The sequence below is a fragment of the Cucurbita pepo genome, chromosome 5, assembly GCF_057944985.1.
Source record: "Cucurbita pepo subsp. pepo isolate OVF chromosome 5, ASM5794498v1, whole genome shotgun sequence".
NCBI classification, from domain to species: domain Eukaryota; kingdom Viridiplantae; phylum Streptophyta; class Magnoliopsida; order Cucurbitales; family Cucurbitaceae; genus Cucurbita; species Cucurbita pepo.
This window is the reverse complement of record NC_141802.1, coordinates 15589768-15614262: the sequence shown is the minus strand read 5'-3', so window position 1 is coordinate 15614262 and position 24495 is coordinate 15589768. Positions and strand designations below refer to the sequence as shown.

At 36.9% G+C, this 24495-nt stretch overlaps 3 protein-coding genes and 18 non-coding genes across 22 annotated transcripts; 18 read left to right on the top strand and 3 right to left on the bottom strand.

Moving 5' to 3' along the window:
- Positions 1 to 1340: 1340 nt before the first annotated feature.
- On the top strand, positions 1341 to 1412 carry TRNAT-UGU (transfer RNA threonine (anticodon UGU)). The gene has a single exon. It is a non-coding gene; the product is annotated as a tRNA-Thr (tRNA).
- A 1241-nt stretch (positions 1413 to 2653) lies between these two features.
- Positions 2654 to 2725, top strand: TRNAT-UGU (transfer RNA threonine (anticodon UGU)). Its single transcript has one exon. It is a non-coding gene; the product is annotated as a tRNA-Thr (tRNA).
- Positions 2726 to 2960: 235 nt separating this feature from the next.
- Positions 2961 to 3032, top strand: TRNAT-UGU (transfer RNA threonine (anticodon UGU)). The gene has a single exon. It is a non-coding gene; the product is annotated as a tRNA-Thr (tRNA).
- A 3332-nt stretch (positions 3033 to 6364) lies between these two features.
- On the bottom strand, positions 6365 to 7875 carry LOC111794693 (B3 domain-containing transcription factor VRN1). The gene is made up of 4 exons (XM_023676803.2): positions 7696 to 7875; positions 7006 to 7627; positions 6730 to 6923; positions 6365 to 6655 (listed from the first exon to the last, which is right to left on the bottom strand). Exons 1-4 carry the CDS (start codon positions 7873 to 7875, stop codon positions 6395 to 6397), a joined length of 1257 nt encoding a protein of 418 aa, XP_023532571.2. The 3' UTR covers positions 6365 to 6394.
- Positions 7876 to 8641: 766 nt separating this feature from the next.
- On the bottom strand, positions 8642 to 11828 carry LOC111794390 (uncharacterized). Of its 2 annotated transcripts, XM_023676362.2 has the most exons (2): positions 11147 to 11363; positions 8642 to 11069 (listed from the first exon to the last, which is right to left on the bottom strand). In XM_023676362.2, the coding sequence occupies exons 1-2, from the start codon at positions 11359 to 11361 to the stop codon at positions 8870 to 8872; spliced, it is 2415 nt and encodes an 804-aa protein (XP_023532130.2). In that variant the 5' UTR covers positions 11362 to 11363; the 3' UTR covers positions 8642 to 8869. The 2 variants fall into 2 exon arrangements, with proteins under 2 accessions (XP_023532130.2, XP_023532129.2); XM_023676361.2 differs by having other exon boundaries at positions 8642 to 11828.
- Positions 11829 to 16031: 4203 nt separating this feature from the next.
- LOC111795769 (uncharacterized) lies at positions 16032 to 18221 on the bottom strand. The gene is made up of 5 exons (XM_023678342.2): positions 17889 to 18221; positions 17509 to 17745; positions 17286 to 17369; positions 16946 to 17075; positions 16032 to 16865 (listed from the first exon to the last, which is right to left on the bottom strand). The coding sequence occupies exons 1-5, from the start codon at positions 18125 to 18127 to the stop codon at positions 16161 to 16163; spliced, it is 1395 nt and encodes a 464-aa protein (XP_023534110.2). The 5' UTR covers positions 18128 to 18221; the 3' UTR covers positions 16032 to 16160.
- A 3117-nt stretch (positions 18222 to 21338) lies between these two features.
- TRNAT-UGU (transfer RNA threonine (anticodon UGU)) lies at positions 21339 to 21410 on the top strand. The gene has a single exon. It is a non-coding gene; the product is annotated as a tRNA-Thr (tRNA).
- A 70-nt stretch (positions 21411 to 21480) lies between these two features.
- TRNAT-UGU (transfer RNA threonine (anticodon UGU)) lies at positions 21481 to 21552 on the top strand. Its single transcript has one exon. It is a non-coding gene; the product is annotated as a tRNA-Thr (tRNA).
- A 63-nt stretch (positions 21553 to 21615) lies between these two features.
- On the top strand, positions 21616 to 21687 carry TRNAT-UGU (transfer RNA threonine (anticodon UGU)). The gene has a single exon. It is a non-coding gene; the product is annotated as a tRNA-Thr (tRNA).
- A 70-nt stretch (positions 21688 to 21757) lies between these two features.
- On the top strand, positions 21758 to 21829 carry TRNAT-UGU (transfer RNA threonine (anticodon UGU)). The gene has a single exon. It is a non-coding gene; the product is annotated as a tRNA-Thr (tRNA).
- A 70-nt stretch (positions 21830 to 21899) lies between these two features.
- TRNAT-UGU (transfer RNA threonine (anticodon UGU)) lies at positions 21900 to 21971 on the top strand. The gene has a single exon. It is a non-coding gene; the product is annotated as a tRNA-Thr (tRNA).
- Positions 21972 to 22041: 70 nt separating this feature from the next.
- TRNAT-UGU (transfer RNA threonine (anticodon UGU)) lies at positions 22042 to 22113 on the top strand. The gene has a single exon. It is a non-coding gene; the product is annotated as a tRNA-Thr (tRNA).
- Positions 22114 to 22183: 70 nt separating this feature from the next.
- On the top strand, positions 22184 to 22255 carry TRNAT-UGU (transfer RNA threonine (anticodon UGU)). Its single transcript has one exon. It is a non-coding gene; the product is annotated as a tRNA-Thr (tRNA).
- Positions 22256 to 22325: 70 nt separating this feature from the next.
- On the top strand, positions 22326 to 22397 carry TRNAT-UGU (transfer RNA threonine (anticodon UGU)). The gene has a single exon. It is a non-coding gene; the product is annotated as a tRNA-Thr (tRNA).
- A 70-nt stretch (positions 22398 to 22467) lies between these two features.
- Positions 22468 to 22539, top strand: TRNAT-UGU (transfer RNA threonine (anticodon UGU)). Its single transcript has one exon. It is a non-coding gene; the product is annotated as a tRNA-Thr (tRNA).
- Positions 22540 to 22609: 70 nt separating this feature from the next.
- Positions 22610 to 22681, top strand: TRNAT-UGU (transfer RNA threonine (anticodon UGU)). Its single transcript has one exon. It is a non-coding gene; the product is annotated as a tRNA-Thr (tRNA).
- Positions 22682 to 22751: 70 nt separating this feature from the next.
- Positions 22752 to 22823, top strand: TRNAT-UGU (transfer RNA threonine (anticodon UGU)). The gene has a single exon. It is a non-coding gene; the product is annotated as a tRNA-Thr (tRNA).
- Positions 22824 to 22893: 70 nt separating this feature from the next.
- On the top strand, positions 22894 to 22965 carry TRNAT-UGU (transfer RNA threonine (anticodon UGU)). The gene has a single exon. It is a non-coding gene; the product is annotated as a tRNA-Thr (tRNA).
- A 70-nt stretch (positions 22966 to 23035) lies between these two features.
- On the top strand, positions 23036 to 23107 carry TRNAT-UGU (transfer RNA threonine (anticodon UGU)). Its single transcript has one exon. It is a non-coding gene; the product is annotated as a tRNA-Thr (tRNA).
- Positions 23108 to 23177: 70 nt separating this feature from the next.
- Positions 23178 to 23249, top strand: TRNAT-UGU (transfer RNA threonine (anticodon UGU)). The gene has a single exon. It is a non-coding gene; the product is annotated as a tRNA-Thr (tRNA).
- A 70-nt stretch (positions 23250 to 23319) lies between these two features.
- TRNAT-UGU (transfer RNA threonine (anticodon UGU)) lies at positions 23320 to 23391 on the top strand. The gene has a single exon. It is a non-coding gene; the product is annotated as a tRNA-Thr (tRNA).
- Positions 23392 to 24495: the final 1104 nt, after the last annotated feature.

The window sequence follows — 24495 nt, the reverse complement described above, 5'->3', positions numbered from 1 at the left end:
ACAAACCCAACATTCAAGAGTTGCTTGTACAATTCAACTAGATTGGATTGAGCTGTATGACACATATCTGTGGTAGAAAATCTCGCCCTCGATACATAATTAATTTCGTGATATTTGTCTTATTCATCATGGTCCAAGATTTGAAGACTAAAAAATCAGGTCGTGACAAATTGATATTAGAGCAGTCAGGTTTTAGGTCCTAAAACTTGCCTAGGCCGAGAGTCGAGGAACAACCTAAACAGCTCAGTGGTAGAGAGTTAATCTTGTAAACTGAAGGTTTGTAGTCCAGGTTTGTAGTCCAATCCTACCCGAGGACATACTTTTTTTTTTTTTTTTTCTCCTTTGAAAGAATTGTTTGTTTATAATTAGATTCATTCACATAACCCTCCGGCTCAATAAGGATCAGAGTTTTCTAGAGCAAATCCATGTTATGAATATAGGCTACTTACTATTTTATACTCATCCCATTTTACCTTCCTTTTTTACTTTTGCTGAGTGTCGGTAAAGATGAAGGAGTACTCAAAAGTTGCGTGGTCACAGAGGGGATGTTTGAACTTTTATCCTGCCTAACTCACTTCCGGCTTTTAAATAAACTTGAAAATCACTTGTAGTCGGACTTTAGATCTTGTAGAATTGTCGAAGTAGAGAGTCTGGTTATAACAATGATAGTCTTTATTGTTTTTATTATTTTATTCTCGCTACATTTCTACATTTCTTTCACATGTGGATTGAGGAAGGGAACTGCTCGAAAGATGTGCAGACAGGAGTCTTGTTGAGGCATCAGACATCTGTATATTTTACGTTGAATTTAAATTCTGCCAACACTCATTTCTGGCTTTTAAATAGACTTCAAAATCACTTGCATTAGGTTTCGGTTAATTTTAAATTGGATAAAATTTCGTTGTATTATATTTTTAATTTACTTTTAATTTATTTGCTTGCTTGGTCTTCTTTATCACGGTCCATAATTTGAAACCTCATAAAATCGGGTCGTAACAAATCGGAAGTTTTAGGTTCTATAAAACTTTCTAGGTTGAGAGTCGGCTTATCAAAATATTAGTTATTAGAGCTCAGTGGTAAAGCATTAATCTTGTAAATAGAAGGTCTTTAGTTTCATCCTACATGAGGACATGCATTATTGTAAATTGAAGGTCTTTGCTTGTTTTTCTTCATCACCGTCTACAATTTGAAACCGCCCTCATAAAATAGAATAATCGAATTTTAGGTTCGGTAGAATTTTTTAGTTTGAGAGTAGGGTTTAATGTGTTCGCTATTGTCGGTCAAGGTGAGAGAGTTTCTACGGAATTGCCAAGGTCGAGAGTTGAGTTTTAATATTAATAGCCCTTATAGCTCAGTGGTAGAGCGTCAATCTTGTAAACTGAAGGTTTGTAGTTCAATCCTACATGAGGGCATACAGTCTACATTTCGTATTCATGTGTTTCCTATGGTGGGTCAAGGTGATAGAGTTGTTAGGATCAATACCAGTTGTTAGGATCGATCGCACAACAACGCACACTCTCGCCTCCGAGTGAAATGGTATCGCCTTCTGTGTTTTGAATGATAGACCGGGTTCCTCGCCAACAACATGAGTCTCAGGAGTTTCTTGAGTATCTGCTACAACATCACTATGTGAATCTTTCAGCAACTCAACCTCAACTCCCACTTGCTCCGGCCCATGCAACCTCCTCTGGAGCTTAAGCGATGCTTCCGGTACTTTTCTTCAATTCTCTAACGGTCTTTGTGAAGCTAACTCGTTTATGTTTGCTCATAACGCAGTTCTCACAAAGACTCATAACAATCTCCGCATCAAATACACCTTGTTCATAGCCGACGATTTTTCGTACATATTCGACAGCGTCTTCAACAGACCTGACGTTGTCTTCTCCTTGATAATGTTGAACGTGAACACCACGTTTTTGGATAGCGTCAACTAGATCAGCCCCAAGGCTTATCGATCCTTGAGCTTCCACTGTTTCGTGGTCATGGTATCCGGCTTCACCCCCAATAGAGGTTCGTGAAGATCTTTCTGGTACAAATAATCTTCAATCTGCATCTTTCAGAAACCGAAATCGGATCCATCGAACTTCTCAATTCCAATCTTTGAACTTTCCATCTTCACAGATCGTGGTGAATTTCGCCTAGCTCTGACTTCCGCCTGGCTCTGACTACCGCCTGGCTCTGATACCAGTTGTTAGGATCGATACCAGTTGCTAGGATCGATACCAGTTGCTAGGATCGCACAACAACGCACACGCTCGATCTAGATGAACACAAAGAATGGGATAGAGAAAAGTTGCAAGGAGAACTTTGGCTAAAAGAATTTTGTATTGATGACTTCAGGTATGTACAACAAGAGAGAGTACAGAGAATAGAAAAGTACATTTTCAAAACTCTACGGACCAGATATATATATGGTATAGTTTACAATATATAGCTTTATCAGATTTAGCCATCTACTATATATAGCTATTTACCATATATAGCTTTACCGTATATAGCTTTACCATATATAGCTTTACTATATATAGCTTTACTAAATATAGCTTTACCGGATATAACCGTTGACCAAGCTATAAACAAGTATCAGGCTCCATAGCCTAACAAGAGTTTCTATGGAATTGTCAAGGTCGAGAGTTGACTTTTAATATTAATTGCCTTTATAGCTCAGTGGTAGAGCATCCTTCTTGTAAACTGAAGGTCTGTAGTTCAATCCTGCATGAGGGCAAACACATTTTTAAATAGTCTACATTTCGGTTAAGGTGACAGAGTTTCTATGGAATTGTCGAGTTTTAATATTAATTGCCCTTATAGCTCAGTGGTAGTCTTGTAAATTGAAGGTCTGTAGTTCAATCCTGCATGAGGGCATACACATTTTGTATTCATGTGTTCGTTATTGTCGGTCAAGGTGGGAGAGTTCTTATAGAATTGCAAAGGTCGAGAGTCAAGTTTTGAAACTAATAGCCCTTATAGCTCAGTGGTAGAGCATCAGTCTTGTAAACTGAAGGTCTGTAGTTCAATCCTGCATGAGGGCATACACATTTTTAATCGTATTCATGTGTTCGCTATGGTCAGTCAGGATGACAGAGAGTTGGAGTTTTAATATTAATTGCCCTCAGTGGTAAAGCGCCAGTCTTGTAAATTGAAGGTTTGTAATGCAATCTTGTATGAGGGCATGATCGAATAGGATATTTTTGACAGAAATTTCTGAAAATTTAAACTTTAATTCACAACGATTCTGGGGTCTTAACGTCGATTTAAAGTATGTGTATTCATTTAGAGTAAGAATCAAACTAAGTCGAGAAAAAGGCAAGTTATAGCCTTGTCTCTCGAATTTCTTCCAAATTTGAGAGTCATAGTCCACCATTTCCCTACTTGTTCTACACCTTCTAAACAAGATTACCCACAAGTTTGATGAAGGAATCAAGTGCTGAAAGAGCCTCAAACATCAATTCCCAAAAGTTTGATGAAAGAATCGAGTGCTGAAGGAGCCTCAAACATCAATTCCCAATTCAGGCCGCCATTAAAGGAGCTCAAAGGAACCCAATTCAGGCCGCCATTAAAGGAGCTCAAAGGAAACTTGAAATTTCAGTATGCCTACAAACAAATTCGTTGAGAGATATCAATCTCATTCTATTTCTGGACGTCGAGTGCTGAAGGAGCCTCAAACATCAATTCCCAATTCAGGCCGCAATTAAAGGAGCTCAAAGGAAACTAGAAATTTCAGTATGCCTACAAACAACTTCGTTGAGAGAGACCAATCTCATTCTATTTCTGGACGTCCAAGAAATATTTAAGTAGAAGACCACCCTAATAAGTCCAAGAGCGCGCCTAATTAGAGACTTCATTGAGCATCCGGAGGACTAAGATGTGTAACTTTGATGAAGAAATCGAGAACTAATAGTCGTAGATCAAGTTGCCCAAGAAAAGAAGATCCTGCGTTTTCGGGTGAGTTGAGACCGAGGAAACAAATCCAAAATTAAGACCACACGCTTAAAGACGTTCCTCCAAAATGATTACTTTAGCTAGAGGAAAGAATAAAGAAGAAATTTCTTGAAGAAATTGGGTTCTCAAAAGCACTAGAAATGGCTACCAATAAGAATCTTAAAGTTTCATGAAGAAATCGAGGGGAGAAACACTGTATATAGAGCTGGAGAGGTGCATTTTCAGGCGACGACGCAAAGGTCACGCGCGTCTTCTTCCTTCTAGAGGAAGAAGATGATGACGTGGCTGGTTCAACTTAACCAACTATGTCAAATCAAAACTCGACCATCCCTCGATTTTTCTCAATTTTAACCCTCTTTCAGACCAATTTTCATGAAATTTTTTTATGGTTGTAGAAACTAGACTCCCAAAGAAATCTGTCAAAGAAAATTTGAAGTAATTCGGATATCAGAAGCTTGAAAACGGAGGCTCCAAACATCGATGACGAGGTAAGTAGTCATCTTGGACTTTCCTTGAAAAACACTTGTAGGAATCACTTGAATTTTAGTATGAATCTTAAAATAAGTATTAATGACATGAATATGAGAGAAAAACACCCAGAGAGTTAAGACCCTAAACTGATTGATTTGTTGAGGATTTAAGTAACGTGAAAATGACCCAATAAATGGACTCCACTACCAAGCATATTATGGTATGTTAAAGATTATATATATGAAATTTAGTAGTCATTAGACAAGGTTAAGTAGTTAAGTAACGGTGTAAAATGACCATAATGCCCCTAAGATAACTTATCTCCGGTTCATGATCTAAATGATCTCCAAAGTAACTTTTTTTCCGTTCATGATCTAAATGATCTCCAAATTATATGAAACTTTATAATAGACTTATTTGACAATGATAGTTTGAAAGTTATTGGAACATGTTGAGAGGCCAAACTAAGAATTATGAGGTAAAATGACCAAAATGCCTCTAGAATTTTTTAACATATTTCAACTCTTACCTATTTCCAAATGACTTGCTACTTTTTAAGGCCTATTCTTAAGGATATAAAAATATATTTAAACTTTCAAATTAATTAGAGAAAATTAGGAACCTAACGGGTTAGGGTCTAAGAAATGCTTAAAGGATGCTAGGTATCACTCAAGAATAAGGGATCAAGGTCATTAGACTCAGAAATTCAAGAAACTCCTCAACCTCTCACGATACAGCATGTTTATGACCCAGACTATATCGCTTGAAATGTAAGAAAATTTGGATGTAGATTTTCATACTACGTTGCTTGGAACGTAAAAAGCCTTGGGCATAGGTATTCAGATCATATCGCAGGGAATAATGAAGTCCTGGATGCGAGATCAGACTATGTCGCTTGGAACGTATGAAGCCTTGGATACAAGTTGTCAGGTTCATGACTTGTACCGTAAATCCTAAGGAGAGTATGTTGGAGAACAAACCAAGAACAGAACAAAAACCTAAAAAATAGCCAAGAACGAATCAACAATCAAGAATTAGAACATGGATTAAGATCCAAGTTCTCAAGACAAGAACCCAGAACATTAGTACTAAGGTCTTTAGATCAGAACAAAGGTTGATACCTCATAACCCAAGGACCAAGGTACTCAAGCTAAATTATGATAGTAACTCACCAGTGAAGAATAGAACCAAAGGGCCTAAGTACTTGCAACAAGAATCATAATAAGTTAAGGAGTGTTGTACTCTACCACATGCACGATTAAGAGCCTACTTACTGAGTTTTTGTACTCACTCCATATTTTACATATTTTTTAGATAACTAAGAAGCTCGTCGAGGTTAGGAGCAGACCCAAATGCCATAGACAAGCCTCATTTGCTGTCCTCAACCTCTTCTATTTTTAAATATTTTGTATTTGTTACTTATTTCCTTTTAACTATATTTTAAAATAATATAAATATATTATATATTATGTTTTAAATTCTATCTATTTTTTATTTCCAGAAAAATTTGTCAGTTTTTTTACTCTAAAATAATTTTAATTTTCCTATAAATAGTAGTCCTCAACTTTTCTATTACTTTTCCCACCTTAGAACATTACTTTCTTTTCCATTAGCAATTTAAAATTTGGTATAATATGATTTTAGTTTCATACATTTTTTATTATTATTTTTTTTTTTTTGAAAAAATTATCATTTTCATCAAATCTTCAATCACTTTTATTTTCTCTACGAATACATTTAAATTTTTAGTCAAATTTTTTTTTTTTTTTTTTTTTTTTTAAAAAAAACGTAGTTTTAAATTTTTGGATTATTATTATTTATGAAAATACGATTTGACGGGACCACCTAACAAAAAGCATTTATAGCTAAACTGAAATTCTATATGTGCCTGTGACGTATGTAGGGTAAGGTTAAACAGTCACGGGTTGAAGCAGAAAGGGAGCCAATAAAAAGAAATAGAAAAAGCAGGAAAATGATGAATTCAGTTAGCCGGTCGCCGGAAAATAGTGACTTTGAAGAACACTTTGGGGATTCTGTTCATCAATTCGAACACACACACGTCCCCTTCCTTCAACTGATTATCCACAGCGAATCTCTTCCAACCGCATTTCAACTCCGTCCGCCGCCTCGTAAACGCCCACCGTACACCGCACCACACGCTCCAAATCCTCCCGTCCGCCACTTCCAGCTTCACGTCCGTCGATTCTTGCAGGTACCTCTCCGCAAAGCTTCTCGGCAAACTCTACGCATTTCAGAAATCATTGTTCAATCACTGTTTCAATTGAGAATCATTTCATTTCGCTGTTTTCTTCTTACCAGGTAATTTCCTGTTTGGATGTAGGAAGGCCTCATCGTTACCATGAATGAAGGATTCTTCGTCCTCAATTTGAACGAACTCGCTATTCTCAGAACTCGCTCTTGATTCTCCGTTAATGGCTTCGGCGTCCTTGGAGGATGCATAGGTCTCATCGATTCTGGACTGAATCGGCCGCCGTCTTCGTGATTACGCGCTGAAATCGGTGAGAATTCATCCAATTTTAGTACCGCTTGCTGAAATTGAAATTGAAATTTATAGAGTTTTTGCGAACGAACCTGATCCTCTGTACTTCCTCCGTCTCCACGAGTAATCTTCTTCTTCGTCGTCTTCTTCGTCTTCTTCTTCTTCTTCGTCTTCGTCTTCGTCTTCTTCATCATCATCGCTGAATCGTTGAGGTGTAGTGAATCGTTGATGCTTTATCTTCATGTTCGTCCTCATCATCTTCTTCATCTCGCGTAGGGAACAAAAGGCAGCTTCGTGATCTTTTTCTCTTTTCCTCTTCCTCGAAACGGCGTCGTTTAACACAACAACAGAGTCGTCCTCATCTTCGTTCTCGCTCTTCGGAAGCAGAATCGGCGGGCGGCGATCGAAGGCTATGTTGCGATCCTTACGTAGCCGTCGGAAGATCCTCGGCTTGATCGGATAATCGATTTCCGTAGCACTCAAGTCGAAAATGAGAACATTGAAGCACCGATTTCCTTCCAATCTGAAAACCACGAAATATCCAGCTTTCACATTGTAAAACTCCACGAACTCCGGCCAGCCTCTTGCGAAGGATACTTTGCCATCCGATTTCTTGAGTTCGACCTCCCAGTTTGCGCCGTCCGGAAGGCTGAGAGTGGCGCTGTTGTGTAGCAAAGAAGCGCGATTGTTGATAACAAACTTGTTTGGAAGATCCTGCAAAAAAGAAATTGATAAGAAAATGAAGAGATCAGAGAGAATGTGGATTGGATTAGGTTGCTTACAAGCTTTCTTTCGATGAGAGTGTGGTGGAGAATGATCTTGAAGAAATGGGGAATCGGTGAAGTGAAGAAAGCCATCCGGAGAGATTGTTTGTGCTTGCGATTTAGTTTTTGTTTGTTGTTTATAGTAAAAACACAACAATAATCAATAAAGTCATGAAGAACTCTACCAAAATTAATCATCAGGAAAGTATGTCCTCATCCAAACCCAATGAGTTTGAGATTTTTATCCAACTTACCCTAAAATCTTACTCCCTTTTCATTACCTTCATGTTCACAAAAATTGAGTCCAACCAAATTTTGGGTCACATGCCAATAAAATTCTCGAAAAAGATTTTAAGCTTTTAACACTGGTCGCATTTTGCACGGATGAACCAAATTTTTTGTTCTATGACCAACTTTCTCAATCCAGCTGCAAGAACATGATTTGAACGATGAATCTCCACAACAGTATGATATTGTCAACAGAATAAACTCTCATGCTTTTACTTTTGATTTTTCTAATAGACCTCGTACCAATGAAGATGTTAAATAGTCTATGTGGGACTCCAACAATCCTCCCATCAAACAAAATACACCATTGAATCTCTTCTTAAACTCCCATCAAACAAAATACACCATTGAATCTCTTCTTAAACAGTCAGTTATCCATCTAGGACTATCTGGACGACTCTCCTTCTCTGTAATTCAATAGAGTTTCTATCACATACCTTCACTATACTCTTATCCCTTCCAGACTCGCAACTCTTTCGTTCAACATTTGAGTCACTATGAGTCCACCTTCAAAGATTCTATTGACATGGCCAAATCTCTACCATAGTATGATATTATTCACTTTGAGTATAAGCTCTCATGATTTTAGTTTTGATTTTTCTAAAAGACCTTACAGCAAGGAAGATAGTATCCTTTACTTATATATTCAAGATCTTTCTATCGAGTTAAAGGCAAGTAAGAAGAAGGTTGATTGAATTAAACATAGTGGAGTAAGCCAAAAGTTTACATGAGCTCTTGAAGATGACAACTTTCCAAAGCTCCCTCTACAATAGTCTCAAAGGAGACACAATCTAAATCTAACCAATTATAAACATAAATTGAATCCAAGCACATTACAATTTCAAACAATTCCTATCTTCTCCAAACACTATGAACAGATGAACAGATGAACAGATGAACAGATTCAGGTTGTTTCAGAACCTTCTTCAACAGGAGCAAGTGTTCCCTCTTTCACAAATGAAGCATCTAAAAACTTCGCCACAAATGCCCACAGTTTGTAAACGTCTTCGAAGTTCGTCAAGAATCCCAATGAAGCTGTTACGACCTCGAGCCGTGCAAACCCGTGCTTCCCATGCCTCCGATTTCTGGCTTGCCTGCACAGGGATGAATCTTCAAGGTTTAAAACGCCACGTTGCCATCTCGGGTTGTCCAAAACACGAATGTGACTGAGGAATCCAAGGCCAAGAGATATGCCATCTCTTTCAGCTAGCTTCTGAACAAATTCTGGATTGATTAGTCCCTTGTTTCTGTCTCTCACATTGAAAGCTACTGCTGCTCCCCTTTCATATTTTATCTTTGGTCCATAAATCTGAACTAGGTTCACTTTGTTGCTTCCTTCCAAACCCGGAAACTTTAGTTGAAGCAACGACGTGACGAGCCAATTTATCAGGAATCGAAGTCGAAGTGTCGTCTTGTTCAATCCTAACATATTTATGTGATCGAGATGTCGACATATAATCTTGGGTTCCCTTCTGTTCCACTCTTCCTCGTCGTCATATTCTCCGTTGCTCGTATAATCTTCATCATCGAGGCTCGTCACCGATCCTTCTCCAGGCTCGATGCTATGAAGCTCCTTCCCATTCTCTTCCATCCTAGAATAAACTTCTCTTCCTTGGCCTTGCAAATTAGTCTCTTCCAACCCAAAAAATCTTCCTCCAACATGCTTGCTTCCTTCCCTTCTCCCTAACAACCTGAATTCACCTTCTGTTTCCCTTCTAATCGCACTCTCCTTCAGCTCCGAACATAGTTCCGACATCGTTCCATCGTCCTGTCCATGATAAAATTCATTGTTCAATGCTGAGTTTATTGAATAACCATTGGAAAGCAGTTTCCCAGTTTCTGTGACTTTGTGGATCTCTGTAATGGCTCTGTTATTACCCGATGTGGCCCTTGTTTCTGCACGTAGCTCTCCGTGAACTTCCTCAATGCCATCAAAGGATAGCGTATGGTACTCGTCATAGGGCCCTAAGTTCAAATCTTCAGCATCGTTGTAAGTCGGATCGCTATGGATCTTAGAAGTTGGCTTATGTGAGACTAGGTTCTTCTTCTTCCCTTTTAACCAATACTGAGGCAAGGGACCTGCATTATCAGATCCTACCGGACTCTGACCTAAGTCGATCCAAATCGAACAATCCGAAGATTCATCTTCACTGAATACCGGGCTCTTCATCACGTCCCCTAAAGAAATAGTCTCACTTTCCTCAAGTATGGTGCTTGTTCCTTCTCTATCAGAGCTGTTATCATGATCCATCTCAGCTTCAAAAACATCCCTCACCTGAACAGACGTGAAGGCACCTGAGAAAGCAGGAAGTTGCAATCCCGGACGAGTTTCGGATGTTTTCTCCACAACCCCTGCAACTTCTTCGTGTTCAAACCGTCCTAATCCATCAAGATCATCCATTGAGTCACTCAGATACATTGGATACTCCGGGATTATCTTCACCATTCCAGAGCCAGTAACCCCGGACCGAGTTTGTAAGCTTCCCATCACTGATCTCTTGATCAGAAGACATCCAAAACCAGTAGGATCATACCCAAAAACTCTATAAAACGACGTGATGATAAAATCTGGTCGAAAAAGCGATAAACCAAGAGAATCCATGTCCTTTGGACCTAATGACCCTGCATCAAGCAAAACATGCCAATTGTTCTGCTGTGCCAGAGCCATCCATTGGTATGAATACTTAGCACCAGTCACTCTAGATTGAACTGGAAACACAAATAAACCAACAGAATCCTTCTTCTTCCTTCGCTTGATTGTTATCTGTTTCCTCAAGTCAGTTGAGCAGAGTTTCAAAGTTGGCCATTTAAACCAAGCATTATAGGCCTTAGCGCCCTTGTCTCGAGCACATTGAGCCATCCAATTCACAGATTGACTCTCATAATCAAACATAGTCAACAATTTCTTATTGGTATGAAAAGGATATGATTCAGCCAACAATTTGAAAGCAGACCCTCTACTAACAGTAAAAACAAGCCCATATTCATGCTCAGGAATGTTCAAATGATCCATAATCCTACTCTTTATATCATGTTCTACAGTCCCTCTATCAGCACCACCATAGAGAGCTTGATTACTCAAATTTGCAGCAATTTCAGACAAACTAAAAGTAGAAGACTCCCAATTATGAAGACTCTGAACATACGAAAACAACCCAAATCCACAGTAATCAAGACATACCTTAAGCAAATGCGAGTATTCATTCGAACGAAGATGATCAATCTTCTCTGATGACTTATACTTCGGGTACATTGTAAGAAACTTAGTGAAAGCTTCATGAAGATCAGGAATGGCATCATCAGATTCATATGTACGATCGGCTGCCATGGCTGTGGCCTTGAGAAATTCCCGCTGAGCTTGAAGTCTAGCAAGCGATCGAGATCGGCCCAAGCCATTGCTGTCCTCGTTAGGCAGTGGCTCAGAGCCCACATCTTGCGATTTGAAGAGAAACCCATCTTCAGAGGCTTCTTCAAGAGCTTCTCTAAGCTTGTGTTCTTCAAGTTTTCGAAGAATCAATTTGTGTTTCTTCAAATCCATCGCTGAATCAGACCCATCTTTTCTTCTACTCTTCTTATCCATAATCAAAGCAGCACAGTGAGATAGAGGCTTCCATAGTGAATGATGCATCAAACCCAAGTTTTAAAGATTAAAAGAAAAACCCCCCAAAACTGCAAAAGAGAGCCTAAATCTAAGACCCTGCGGGGTTTATTTCGCCATCAAATTAAGAGCCGAACCCTAAGAACACAGACCCGGATCACGAAATTTTGCAGTGAAAAACCCCAACAGAAATAAACCAATTGACCCTTAAATCAAATGCGCATTCCCACCATTAGCATTTCAGAGAAACAGAGGAAAAAGGCATCGAGTAGTAGTAAAGACTTTTATTTATTTATTTATTTATTTATTATCAGCTTTAGTTTGAACCATTTAACTTTGCTACTACCAATTGAATGATTTTTGGAGGGACCCCTCAGTGACTTTTATTTCTATTTTATTTCAATCATGACAGATTAAAAAAAAGTCAAATAACATTTGGTTCTTGTTCTTGATTGATTTTAAGTTTTCTCTTTCTCTTAGGACTTGCATTTAAAAATGTTCATGAATTTGATGTTGTCAAATCTAAAATGAATTCTATTCATCTGTTTGATTGGATTTGAGCCAATGGTTTCTTCTCCATTTCTGTATTATGTTAATTAGTCTGTAGTTTGAACAGACTAAAATAAGAAACCTTTCCGGATGTGCTACCTAATTGAATGGATTGACAAAAATGTTAGTTAAATGTTGTCTATGTTTGGTTTTATTCGTTAATTTCTTATTGTTCTAAGAGTGTGCTCGGATCACATTATATGGAGTTGTAAATATCTTTTAAACCAACTCAAAATTTCGAGTTGGTTATATTGGTAACTCGAGTAACCTAAATAATATTCACAACCCAACTAGTAGGGTTGACACGTTGTTCTTTTTTTTAAATTATTTAAAAGCTTCTAACTATATAATTCATCCTACCTTAATGATTAAAATCTTATAAAATTTAAATATCAAATATAAAAATAAATATATATTTTTTTTAAGTAAGGCAGGATAGGGTTGAATTATAATTCTATGTTCAGTTGGTTGGATTAACTTAGTCAAGAAAATGTCAACCACAGACTACAATTAAATTTTTTGTTTTTTAAAAAATTAAGCTTAATCCAATAAAAAAAAAATATAATTCAATTTAACCTTTATTTTTTTTATTAAATAGTTCGAATCGGTCAGATTATTAGGTCGTATGAACTCGTAATATCTGCAAAGTTTATATAATTAGTGAAATAAAATCAAATGTTCATGCAGACCAAATAAAATATTAATAACTTCTAAAGTTTTATTATAATATATTCATATATTCATATTTAATTGGATAAGTTTAAATTTGAATTTCACTTTATTGTTTGCATGGTAATATTCCTGGAAAGTAAAAGGTTAAATTCGAATATAACTACCAAATCTTTACGAATAAACTTAATTTTAAAAATAAAATTATTACCGGAATTTTTTTATAAAAGATTTGAATTTTAAAATTTTAATGATTATAATATTTTAAACGTATGGCAAACCCATTTGCATCTAATTGATTCCCAATCTTTTTTTTTTTTTTTTTTTTTTTTTTTTGTTTATTTGTTCTTAAAGTACTTTGTGGACTAAGCAACAATCTTGTGCTTGAATTTATATGTTTTTTTTTTTCTTTAGAGAAAAGAAAAAAAGAATCTAAAAGTGTTAATTTCTGTATTCTATTCGATTTTGGAAACATATTCACATCATATATGATAAGATAAGGAATCAACTACAAGGGGAATAAGATTCGGATTACCTTGTTGATCGAATATCTCAAGGCAAGAACATTGTTTGAGATTCGAATCACTCCACAAGCAAGATCGATCATATCTAGCTTGAATGATTCTTGTTGATCAAATATCTCAACGCAAGAACACTTGATTGAGATTCGAATCACTCCACAAGCAAGATTGATCATATCGAGCTTGAATGATTATACATACAACCTAAACTATATAGAATTGCAAAAAAACTTAGCCACTGGTTAAAGAAGAGCACAAATGCTTCTTTTACTATATTTTCCAAGTTTACTTACAAATACAACATACATGTCTTTATATAGCCTCAAAATGAAACTATTAAAGGTAACATTCATACTCTTTATGGCCATAATTAGCCATTATGTAAATGTAACCTAAAAAATCTTAAAATATAATAACTCTAAATTACTCTAAATTGTAACCCACCTAAAATTTACAACAATTAAACTTCATTCTTCTTCGCATGAATTGAAACATCTTTTGATAATTTTGACAACCTTTTTTCACATTTCATTAAAGTATATTATATGATTAATGTCTCTTGGTTCATATCAATATATATTTTTTTAAAAATACTTTTAAATGACTTATTTTAAGATGTATTAAATAGATTAACAAAATTTAAAGACGGAAAACCATTTGAGACATTTCATCTTAAAATAGAACTCCTCGGTGGTGACAAATGGGTATCCTACACTTTCTTCTCTCTAGGGCGGAAACCCATTTGAGACATTTCATCTTAAAATTGTCATAAACTTAAATGTTCATAAATACGGCAAACACAATAAAAACCTAATTGTTATAGAAAAAATAGAAATCCTAACAAGGGATTACAATATAAGTGATGACTTTATTTCATGGCTTCTTAAGTTAGTATCATCACCCATACATGATTCATTGTCTTTACCTAAAAAATGATAGAGATACAAAGAGTATTTAAATGTACTTCATCGTCAGTGACCTTACTATTAGGATCAAAGAATTCAATCACATGGAACATGGTTCCTGATTGGTGGGACATATTTTTCATGATGGTTTATTGGGCCCTATTTATTTTTTTTGGGTGGGTTTGGACGGATAGTAATTTTCTATACACGGTTCACGTAATTAAGCATGAACCCACTAGATAAATTTGTACACATATCCTTTAAACTTGACTACAACCAATGGAAAAGAAATAAGTGTGTATCTTGTGGTGTACATGCCCGTACGTAACATACTAGAGAAGTAATTCACGCTTGTGACATACAATTTTTATAAGGTCCCACATTTAGAACCATGGTATAGTGTAATGATGTACACGATACTTCCATACTTTTCATGATAAGAATACCCGATGAAACATGCTTGCATGTTCCCAAAAGACTTTAAATAAAGCAATAATATTATATATTGTCACACCAAGAAACATCAATTTGTTATATAAAGTTGAAATTATTGTTTTGTTTTTGTATTTTGTTAGGGATGAAGGGTGAAGTCCCATCAGTTGTCCACTACGGACAAAACATGACTAAGAATATATTAGCAAATGTGAGGTAGGGTTTGCTTGGACCTTTCTCCCTTGCTGTTTTCTTATTGTTCTTCCTTTTTGCCCTTCTTTCTTATTTCATTCTTTTCCTCTTTATTTTATTTCATTGTTTCCATATATATGGAATTCCAAATCCGGTTTCGTTCTTTAATGAGTTTATCGTTCACTTATAACACATGCACGATGTGGTAACTGGTATCTATACATATAATCATTATAGGTAAATTGATCATTCACGAGTTGTTTGTAATTACAGTTACGTCAAAAGATTATTTTACATATGTAATTACATTTTCCTCCTTAAGTATCGTTGACTTTCTAATTGAACAATTTGTTTAAGATTAGTAGCGGACTCAGTAGCTGGCTGACACACTGAGGGTTACATTTCCTAGGGGACTTTATGGTCGGGTTTTCCAATTAACCTTCCATAGATGATCAGTTAGCACAAATCATTGTCCCCACTAGAGTGAGAGTTTTATGAGGTAGTGTCTTAATCCAGGACACCGAACCTTCACTGTGCAAACAAATCAAGCTACCTAAGTCAAAGAGTCGAAAGGTTGTAGAACCTGAACAAACCCGCCCTAGGGGGTAAGATTTAGATAAGAGAGCTACTTGGAACTTTGAAACATCCCAAATGCTTAGATAATAGTACCGACAAATTTTTCTATTTTTTATTTTTGTAAGGTAGTTTTTTCAAGAAATTTTTTGTAGTGCATAATTTCTATTTTACAATATAATTTTTTTTTTTACTAGAAAACATCGTAAACAAAAATCTAATATAATGTCTAAAAAGTACAATTTCCATCCCCAACCCTATTTATCACACGAACAAATCTCTCTTCAATTAATATAAAACACAATATTATTCCTATACCTCTTATATTCATGAATAGCCAAACGAAATCTTTAATTAAATGAACGTTTTATTGGGATATTTGGATATGAATTGGTCATGCTCCACTTCTGCGTGGAGTAATGTATAGTTTAAATTCTCATAATTTATAATTTTTAAGTTTGTCTCTGATCTAGATGACTCTTTTAAGTTCCTTTGATATCCATTTCTAGTACGGTTGAATGATGAAAGTCCCAAATAAGCTAATTTAGGAAATGATTCTGAGTTTATATTAATGAAAGAATACTATCTCCATTGGTGAGGCCTTTTGAGAATCCCAAGGCAAAGTCACGAGAGTTTATGTTCAAAGTGGACAATATGATACTATTGTAGAGAGTTGTGCTTCATTAAGATCGATGATAAAACTCGTAGCAAAGCTCAAAACTTTAATGGCAAATCTAAAACACGTAGTGTGTAGCTCTACATCATTGTTTTATGTCTAGGCCGCAAAACCCTACTGCTAGTGGCAGATTTTAGCTCCGATGAAGAGGTGCCGCCTTCCAGGATGGTAGTTTGGCTGCTAATATCAGTTGTCTTCTCGAGGCTTTGATGTCTAGGCCGTAACACCCTACCATTACTTACACATTCCAGCTTCTTCTTTGACAAACTGTTTGCACCCTCTTCTGATGCTTTATCATCCCTTTCTTGGATGACCCTTGAGCTTGTTAGGCACCTAATATCATCAATCTTCTTTTCCAGGCTTTGATCCACGGTGCTTGATTCTACTCTAATTGTTGGTTTCTTTACAGGCATTGGACTGTAGTTATCACCATCATTCTTCCTTTTTAGGCAATGCACTGACTGTTCTTTCTCGTTGACAACGTCTTCTCCAAGTTCATCATAGTTTGCAGATTGATGCTGTGACTGTTCATCATTTTCATGATCTAGATGATATGGTTTACATTGTTTTGAGCCCTGCTGCTCCAGACATGAAAAACTCAGTGACCTCTTAACAGACATTTGATCATTAACACTAAGAGATCCTACAGGATTAGCTTCAAAATCTGGGAAGGACAAGGCCCTCTTAGCAGATGCGAGATCAGTAGGATTCTGCCCAGAATTAGGCTGTGGACGTTTGGTTTGAATGAGAAAATGCGCAACAGACTTGAACCCCATCCTTGCTATCTATTACAGTTCAAACCATTGACCTTAGCTGCAAATTCTCCTGACTAAAACAAACAATACACAATGGCTTAGAAATTTACCTTCTTATACAGACTCCCAGTAGGAAGCCATCCCTTTGCTTGGCGACATAAACTGCAGTTACAAATTCCACGACAAACAGGACATATCCAACTGGGATTTTCCTGCGCTTCAAGAACATGCTCTCCATATCTGCCCGAAATTGGAAAAAGAATGTTAGGAATCATGACTCTTTCACACTGGTATGATATTGTCTATTTTGAGCATAAGCTCTCGTACCAATAGAGATGTATTATTTACTTATAAATTCATGATCATTCCCTAAACTAGTCAACGTAGGACTCCCTTCCAATCATCCTCGACAAACACAAATATGTCAAACTGCGGATATCGAGAGTGTACCTCATATACAGACAGTCTCCACAAAATTGGCCTTGGACCATGTTGCATTTGCTGCAATGAGTGCGATGCCCTAATGTTTTTTGCCTGTAAGACATGATTGATACATAGCATTTTCCACTAATTAAACAAAGCTGTTCTTGCTTTCTAATTCAGTTCTAATTTCAATAAACCAAACATACTCAACATGTCAAAGATTAAAAAAATCAGAAAACAATGCACAAACCTGCATTGATGGCACGTTTTTCCCTTTACTGGATCATAAATTCGTTTCCCATCCTTACCATATCCATCCACAAACAGCGTCCAGATCTTCTCTGTACTGCCCAACCGCTTCTCATGCTCTTCCGAGTATATCTCCGGCCTCGAACCATCTTCAAGAATCACGCCTTCATCCTCTGAAAACTTGCTTTTTCTCTCCACTCGAAGTTCAGAGTAAGTCACTGGCGTCACATTCTGTAACCTAATTCCGCAAAAGAAAATAACAATAGACAAGATTAAGAGGAAAAAAAACACAATATTCTCAATTTCATGGCAAGATCAGAGAACGAGTCCAGTCCGTTCATATTAGGGCTAAGAAAGTGAGATTCAGTAATCGAAGAGAACCTGGATGATCGGCGGACAGGTCCTGCCTGCGGGAGGTTGAATGAAGGTGGAGAAGCTTTCGGATTAAGCGATCTTCGGCGATTTTGCCTCGACGGAGCGGATGACTTGAGCTTGAGAGAGAGGTCAAGGATGCCTAGCTTCTGCATACGCTCCAAATTTTCTCTGATTCTCAACTCTCTGGACTGCTCGTACTGAGAAATCTCCGGCATTTGGACGGCGGAAGGACGGTCGATTTCCATTTGGAGTGGTTCCGATGAGGATTTTGGAATTGGGGATTTCTCTGTGCCTGAAGGTTCTGTTATTTCCCTCGAAAGTGATCCTCCGGCTGTCTTTGTTAGTACGCTCCATTTAAACTCTTAACGGTCATATTTTGGAACATATAATATTTTCCATTTTAAAGTTTATAATTAAAAGATTATAATAGTAAAACATTTATAACTTTACCTGATTCAATATAATTTACTTAGTATGTATAACAAATGATTTTTTAAGATATAAACTAAGTTTATATTCGTAGCGCCGATGACACACACAAATCAGAAAATGGTCGTTACATCATCATTGCCGGATATTATAAAGATATTTCTTCGTGTTTGTGTATCAGTTCCCTTGTTATCACGATACTCAAGGGCGTAAATCACTTCCCTTGTTATAAATTCATGTATTTTTTTTTAATAGCATTTGTGTTAAAATTCTATACATAAAAAAGTTAGTAAAAAGCTATATGTGCTGTAGTGTCATCTAATACCCAATATTCTATTTCCATACATTTTATTTACTCTAAACAGATCCTCAAACCAAACCATTTCTTCTGAAATAGTTGGTGACATTGAATTTGAATAGACAACAACTTCATGTCACCTTTCTTAATATAGCGAGTGATTTTAAATTAAAGTATTGTTTAATACATTTACCGAAAGGTAATTATATTAAATTCAGGACAGAAGCTAGATCGTATTCGAGTTTATTTAAATTAAACTAAAAATTCAATGTTGAAGTAAATTTACAAATTTTTTGTTAGGAATTTTCTTGAAATTCAATACGATCGATTCTTCCCAACAAATTCTTCATAATTATGATTCCAACCGAAGATAAGATTTTTAACTCAACCCAAGAGTTTTATTGTAACGGCCCAGGCCCACCACTAGTAGATATTGTCCTCTTTGAGTTTTCTATTTCTGGTTTCCTCTATTTCCATACCCTTGTAAATGGGGTTTCGTTCTCCTCCCTAACCAATATGAGATATCACAATCCACTCCACTTCAGGGCCAAGTGTCCTCGCTGGCACTCTTTCCTTCTTCCAATCAATGTGGGACTGCCACCAAATCCACCCCCTTCGGGGCCCAGCATCCTTACTGGCACACCGCCTCGTATCTACCCCCATTCGGGAAATAGCGAGAAGGCTGACACATCGTCCGGTGTCTGGCTCTGATACCAATTGTAACCCAGGCCCACCGCTAGCAGATATTATCATCTTTGAGCTTTCCCTTTCGAGCTTCTCCTCAAGGCTTTAAAACGGGTCTTGAGAAAAAATTTCATACCCTTATATGAGTGTTTCATTCTCCTCTCCAACGAAGGTAGGATATCACGTTTATTAATACAAGTTTGAAAGAATTTTTGACAAATTTAAAATGATATGTTTTAATAAATAACATTTTTAAAATCATATTTAAAATCACCATTCATATTTATTAAGTTTCAAATATATATATTTTAATGTATCAATTTTTTTTTTCCTCTTTTATATTTAATATATCTATTATATTAAATATTAATTTGAACATTTCAATTTTTTTCAACTAAATTGGTATTTTCAATGTTACTAGTAGTAAGTGACTTTGGCTTAGGCCAATAAGATAAGTGATCTTACTTTTTGAATTCCTTCCATTTAGATTGGATGAATTATATGTTGTATGGATAACTTGTACTCTGGGACTTAGCTACATGTTATTACTTGTATGATGTGACGTTTATGAGCTTTTTATGATGCATGTACTTCCAGTATGTCAATCTATGTATGCTAGATACCAGGTTCAAATTATGCCCTATAAGACTAATGAGTCACATATGATAAGAATGAAGGATATGCCATGTACACGTGTGCATATCTCATAGCTTTCATGGAAAGTATAGGATTGAACTACATACCCTTAATTTTCTAACCTAGATCAGAGTCGTCACTCCATGCCTGACTTTTAAAAAATAAATAGAAAACTCACTAGAATCTTTTTTATGAAGCCATAGACTTACGCATTCGGTTTAAAACAAGAAATAAAAAGTACGATCATCATTATGTAAGAAACATTAACGTGAATTTCAATACGAAAATGAGAACCCTCGAATACTAATAAACTATTGAGGAAAAATAATTCATACTACTATCCTAGCTTAGTTATCACTGTCATCCGTGCAGGAGTTTGGCTGTGAGTTGTTTATTTTTGGATGTTGGGTTGAATTTTTTTGAACCTGGCTAGTTCGGACGTGACCTGTTGTTTGGAGTCTACAATTTCTTATATTCACCCAAGTCTACAATTTCTTTTTCACGTGTTCGCTGGTGAGGTGGGAGAGTGCTCAAAAGTAGTTGCGTAAGACAGGGTCGTCTTGGCTCGTTGTACTAAGCTTTAGGTCCTGTAGAGCATACACTCGCTACATCTAACATTTGAGCAGTTGGGTTTTAGGTCTAGTAGAACTATCAAGGTTGAGAGTAGAGTTTTAATACTAATAGCCCTTATATCTCAGCAATAGAGCGTCAGTCTTGTAAACTAAAGGTTTGCACTTCAATCTTACATTTCTTATTCATGTGTTGGCTTATTGTCAGTCAAGGTGGGAGAGTTCCTATAGAATTGCCAAAGTTGAGAGTCAAACTTTAATACTAATAGTCTTTATAGCTCATTGGCAGAGCGCCAGTCTTGTAAACTAAAAGTTTGTAGTTCCCTCCAACATGAGGGCATACACATTTTTATTCTCACTACATTCTACATTTCGTATTCATGTGTTCTCTATTGTCGGTCAAGGTGGGAGGGTTAGCCCTTATAGCTCAGTGGTAGAGTGTCAGTTTTGTAAATTGAAGGTCTATACTTCAATCTTGCATGCGGGCATACACATTCTATATTCATGTGTTTTTGCTATTGTCGGTTAAGGTGGGAGAGTTCCTATAGAATTGCCAAGGTAGAGAGTCAAGTTTTGAAACTAATAGCCCTTATAACTCAGTGGTAGAGCGCCAGTTTGCAAAAGGTTTGTAGTTCAATCCTGCATGAGGGCAGACACATCTTGTATTCATGTGTTTTCGCTATTGTCGGTCAAGGTGGGAGAGTCAAGTTTCGAAACTGTGTAGTTTCAATCCTGCATGAAGGCATACACATTTTGTATTCATGTGTTCGTTATTGTAGGTCAAGGTGGGAGAGTTCCTATAGAATTGCCAAGGTCGAGAGTAAGGTTTTGAATATGATAGCCCTCATAGCTCAGTGGTAGAGCGTCAGTCTTGTAAACTGAAGGTCTGTAGTTCAATCCTGCATGAGGGCATACACATTTTGTATTCATGTGTTTTCGCTATTGTCGGTCAAGGTGGCAGAATCAAGTTTTGAAACTAATAGCCCTTATAGCTCAGTGGTAGAGCGTCAGTCTTGTAAACTGAAGGTCTGTAGTTCAATCCTACATGAGGGCATACACATTTTGTATTCATGTGTTTTCGCTTTTATCGGTCAAGGTGGCAGAGTCAAGTCTAATAGCCCTTATAGCTCAGTGGTAGAGCGTCAGTCTTGTAAACTGAAGGTCTGTAGTTCAATCTTGCATGAGGGCATACAAATTTTGTATTCATGTGTTTTCACTTTTGTCGGTCAAGGTGGCAGAGTCAAGTTTTGAAACTAATAGCCCTTATAGCTCAGTGGTAGAGCGTCAGTCTTGTAAACTGAAGGTCTGTAGTTCAATCCTGCATGAGGGCATACACATTTTGTATTCATGTGTTTTCGCTTTTGTCGGTCAAGGTGGCAGAGTCAAGTTTTGAAACTAATAGCCCTTATAGCTTAGTGGTAGAGCGTCAGTCTTGTGAACTGAAGGTCTGTAGTTCAATCTTGCATGAGGGCATAAACATTTTGTATTCATGTGTTTTCGCTTTTGTCGGTCAAGGTGGCAGAGTCAAGTTTTGAAACTAATAGCCCTTATAGCTCAGTGGTAGAGTATCAATCTTGTAAACTGAAGGTCTGTAGTTCAATCCTGCATGAGGGCATAAACATTTTGTATTCATGTGTTTTCGCTTTTGTCGGTCAAGGTGGCAGAGTCAAGTTTTGAAACTAATAGCCCTTATAGCTCAGTGGTAGAGCGTCAGTCTTGTAAATTGAAGGTCTGTAGTTCAATCCTGCATGAGGGCATACACATTTTGTATTCATGTGTTTTCGCTTTTGTCGGTCAAGGTGGCAGAGTCAAGTTTTGAAACTAATAGCCCTTATAGCTCAGTGGTAGAGCGTCAGTCTTGTAAACTGAAGGTCTGTAGTTCAATCCTGCATGAGGGCATACACATTTTGTATTCATGTGTTTTCGCTTTTATCGGTCAAGGTGGCAGAGTCAAGTTTTGAAACTAATAGCCCTTATAGCTCAGTGGTAGAGCGTCAGTCTTGTAAACTGAAGGTCTGTAGTTCAATCCTGCATGAGGGCATACACATTTTGTATTCATGTGTTTTCGCTATTGTCGGTCAAGGTGGCAGAATCAAGTTTTGAAACTAATAGCCCTTATATCTCAGTGGTAGAGCGTCAGTCTTGTAAATTGAAGGTCTGTAGTTCAATCCTGCATGAGGGCATACACATTTTGTATTCATGTATTTTCGCTTTTGTCGGTCAAGGTGGCAGAGTCAAGTTTTGAAACTAATAGCCCTTATAGCTCAGTGGTAGAGTATCAGTCTCGTAAACTGAAGGTCTGTAGTTCAATCCTGCATGAGGGCATACACATTTTGTGTTCATGTGTTTTCACTTTTGTCGGTCAAGGTGGCAGAGTCAAGTTTTGAAACTAATAGCCCTTATAGCTCAATGGTAGAGCGTCAGTCTTGTAAATTGAAGGTCTGTAGTTCAATCCTGCATGAGGGCATACACATTTTGTATTCATGTGTTTTCGCTTTTGTCGGTCAAGGTGGCAGAGTCAAGTTTTGAAACTAATAGCCCTTATAGCTCAGTGGTAGAGCGTCAGTCTTGTAAACTGAAGGTCTGTAGTTCAATCCTGCATGAGGGCATACACATTTTGTATTCATGTGTTTTCGCTTTTGTCGGTCAAGGTGGCAGAGTCAAGTTTTGAAACTAATAGCCCTTATAGCTTAGTGGTAGAGCATCAGTCTTGTAAACTGAAGGTCTGTAGTTCAATCCTGCATGAGGGCATACACATTTTGTATTCATGTGTTTTCGCTTTTGTCGGTCAAGGTGGCAGAGTCAAGTTTTGAAACTAATAGCCTTTATAGCTCAGTGGTAGAGCATTAGTCTTGTAAACTGAAGGTCTGTAGTTTAATCCTGCATGAGGGCATAACACATTTTGTATTCATGTGTTCATTATTGTCGGTCAAGGTGGAAGAGTTCATATAGAATTGCCAAGATTGAGAGTCAAGTTTTTAATACTAATAGCGCTTATAGCTCTTAAAAAATTAAATCATAACAGATTGGTATTAGAGGAGTCGGGTTTTAGGTCCTATAGAATTGTCAAGGTTCGAGAGTTTTAATATTCGTAGTCTTTATAGCTCAATGGTAGAGCATCAATCTTGTATAATGAACCCGATCACTCGGATCATATTGTTTAATGAAAATTCATGTATCTGATAACATAAATTCATGCACTTTTTGCTGAGGGTTGAACTCAAGACCTCCCGCTTACTAAACGGGGGCTCTAACGAACTGAACTACAAGAAGAACAACAAAAAGACACAAAAGACCTTGTGAAAGAGTAGACATATCGAACATAGAAACGGGAAGCAAACTAACATTCAAACGTAAAATAGAATTACCCAAATCACCAACCGAACTACTAACAATCAAACGTAAACTAGATACACCCAAATCTATGATTCATGCTCTCTTGTTTAGAGTTTAACTCAAAACCTCCCGCTTACTAAACGGGTGCTCTAACCAACTGAGCTACAAAAGCCACACTAAAGAGTATACATATCGAACATGGAAACGGTAAACGAACTAACATTCAAACGTAAAATAATAGATACCCAAATCACCAACCAAACGTAAACGAGATACTCAAATCACCAACAAAACTACTAACAATCAAACGTAAACAAGATATACCCAAATCTATGATTCATGCTCTTGTTGATAGTTGAACTCAAGACCTTACGCTTACTAAATGGGTGCTCTAACCAACTAAGCTACAAGAGCCACATGAAAGAGTTGACATATCGAACATGGAAACGGTAAACGAACTAACATTCAAACGTAAAATAGATACATCAAATCACCAACCAAACGTAAACGAGATACCCAAATCTATGATTCACATGCTCTTGTTGAGTGTTGAACTCACGACCTCCCGCTTACTAAACGGGTGCTCTAACCAACTAACCTACAAGAGCAACATGAAAGAGTCGACATATCGAACATGGAAATGGTAAACCAACTAACATTC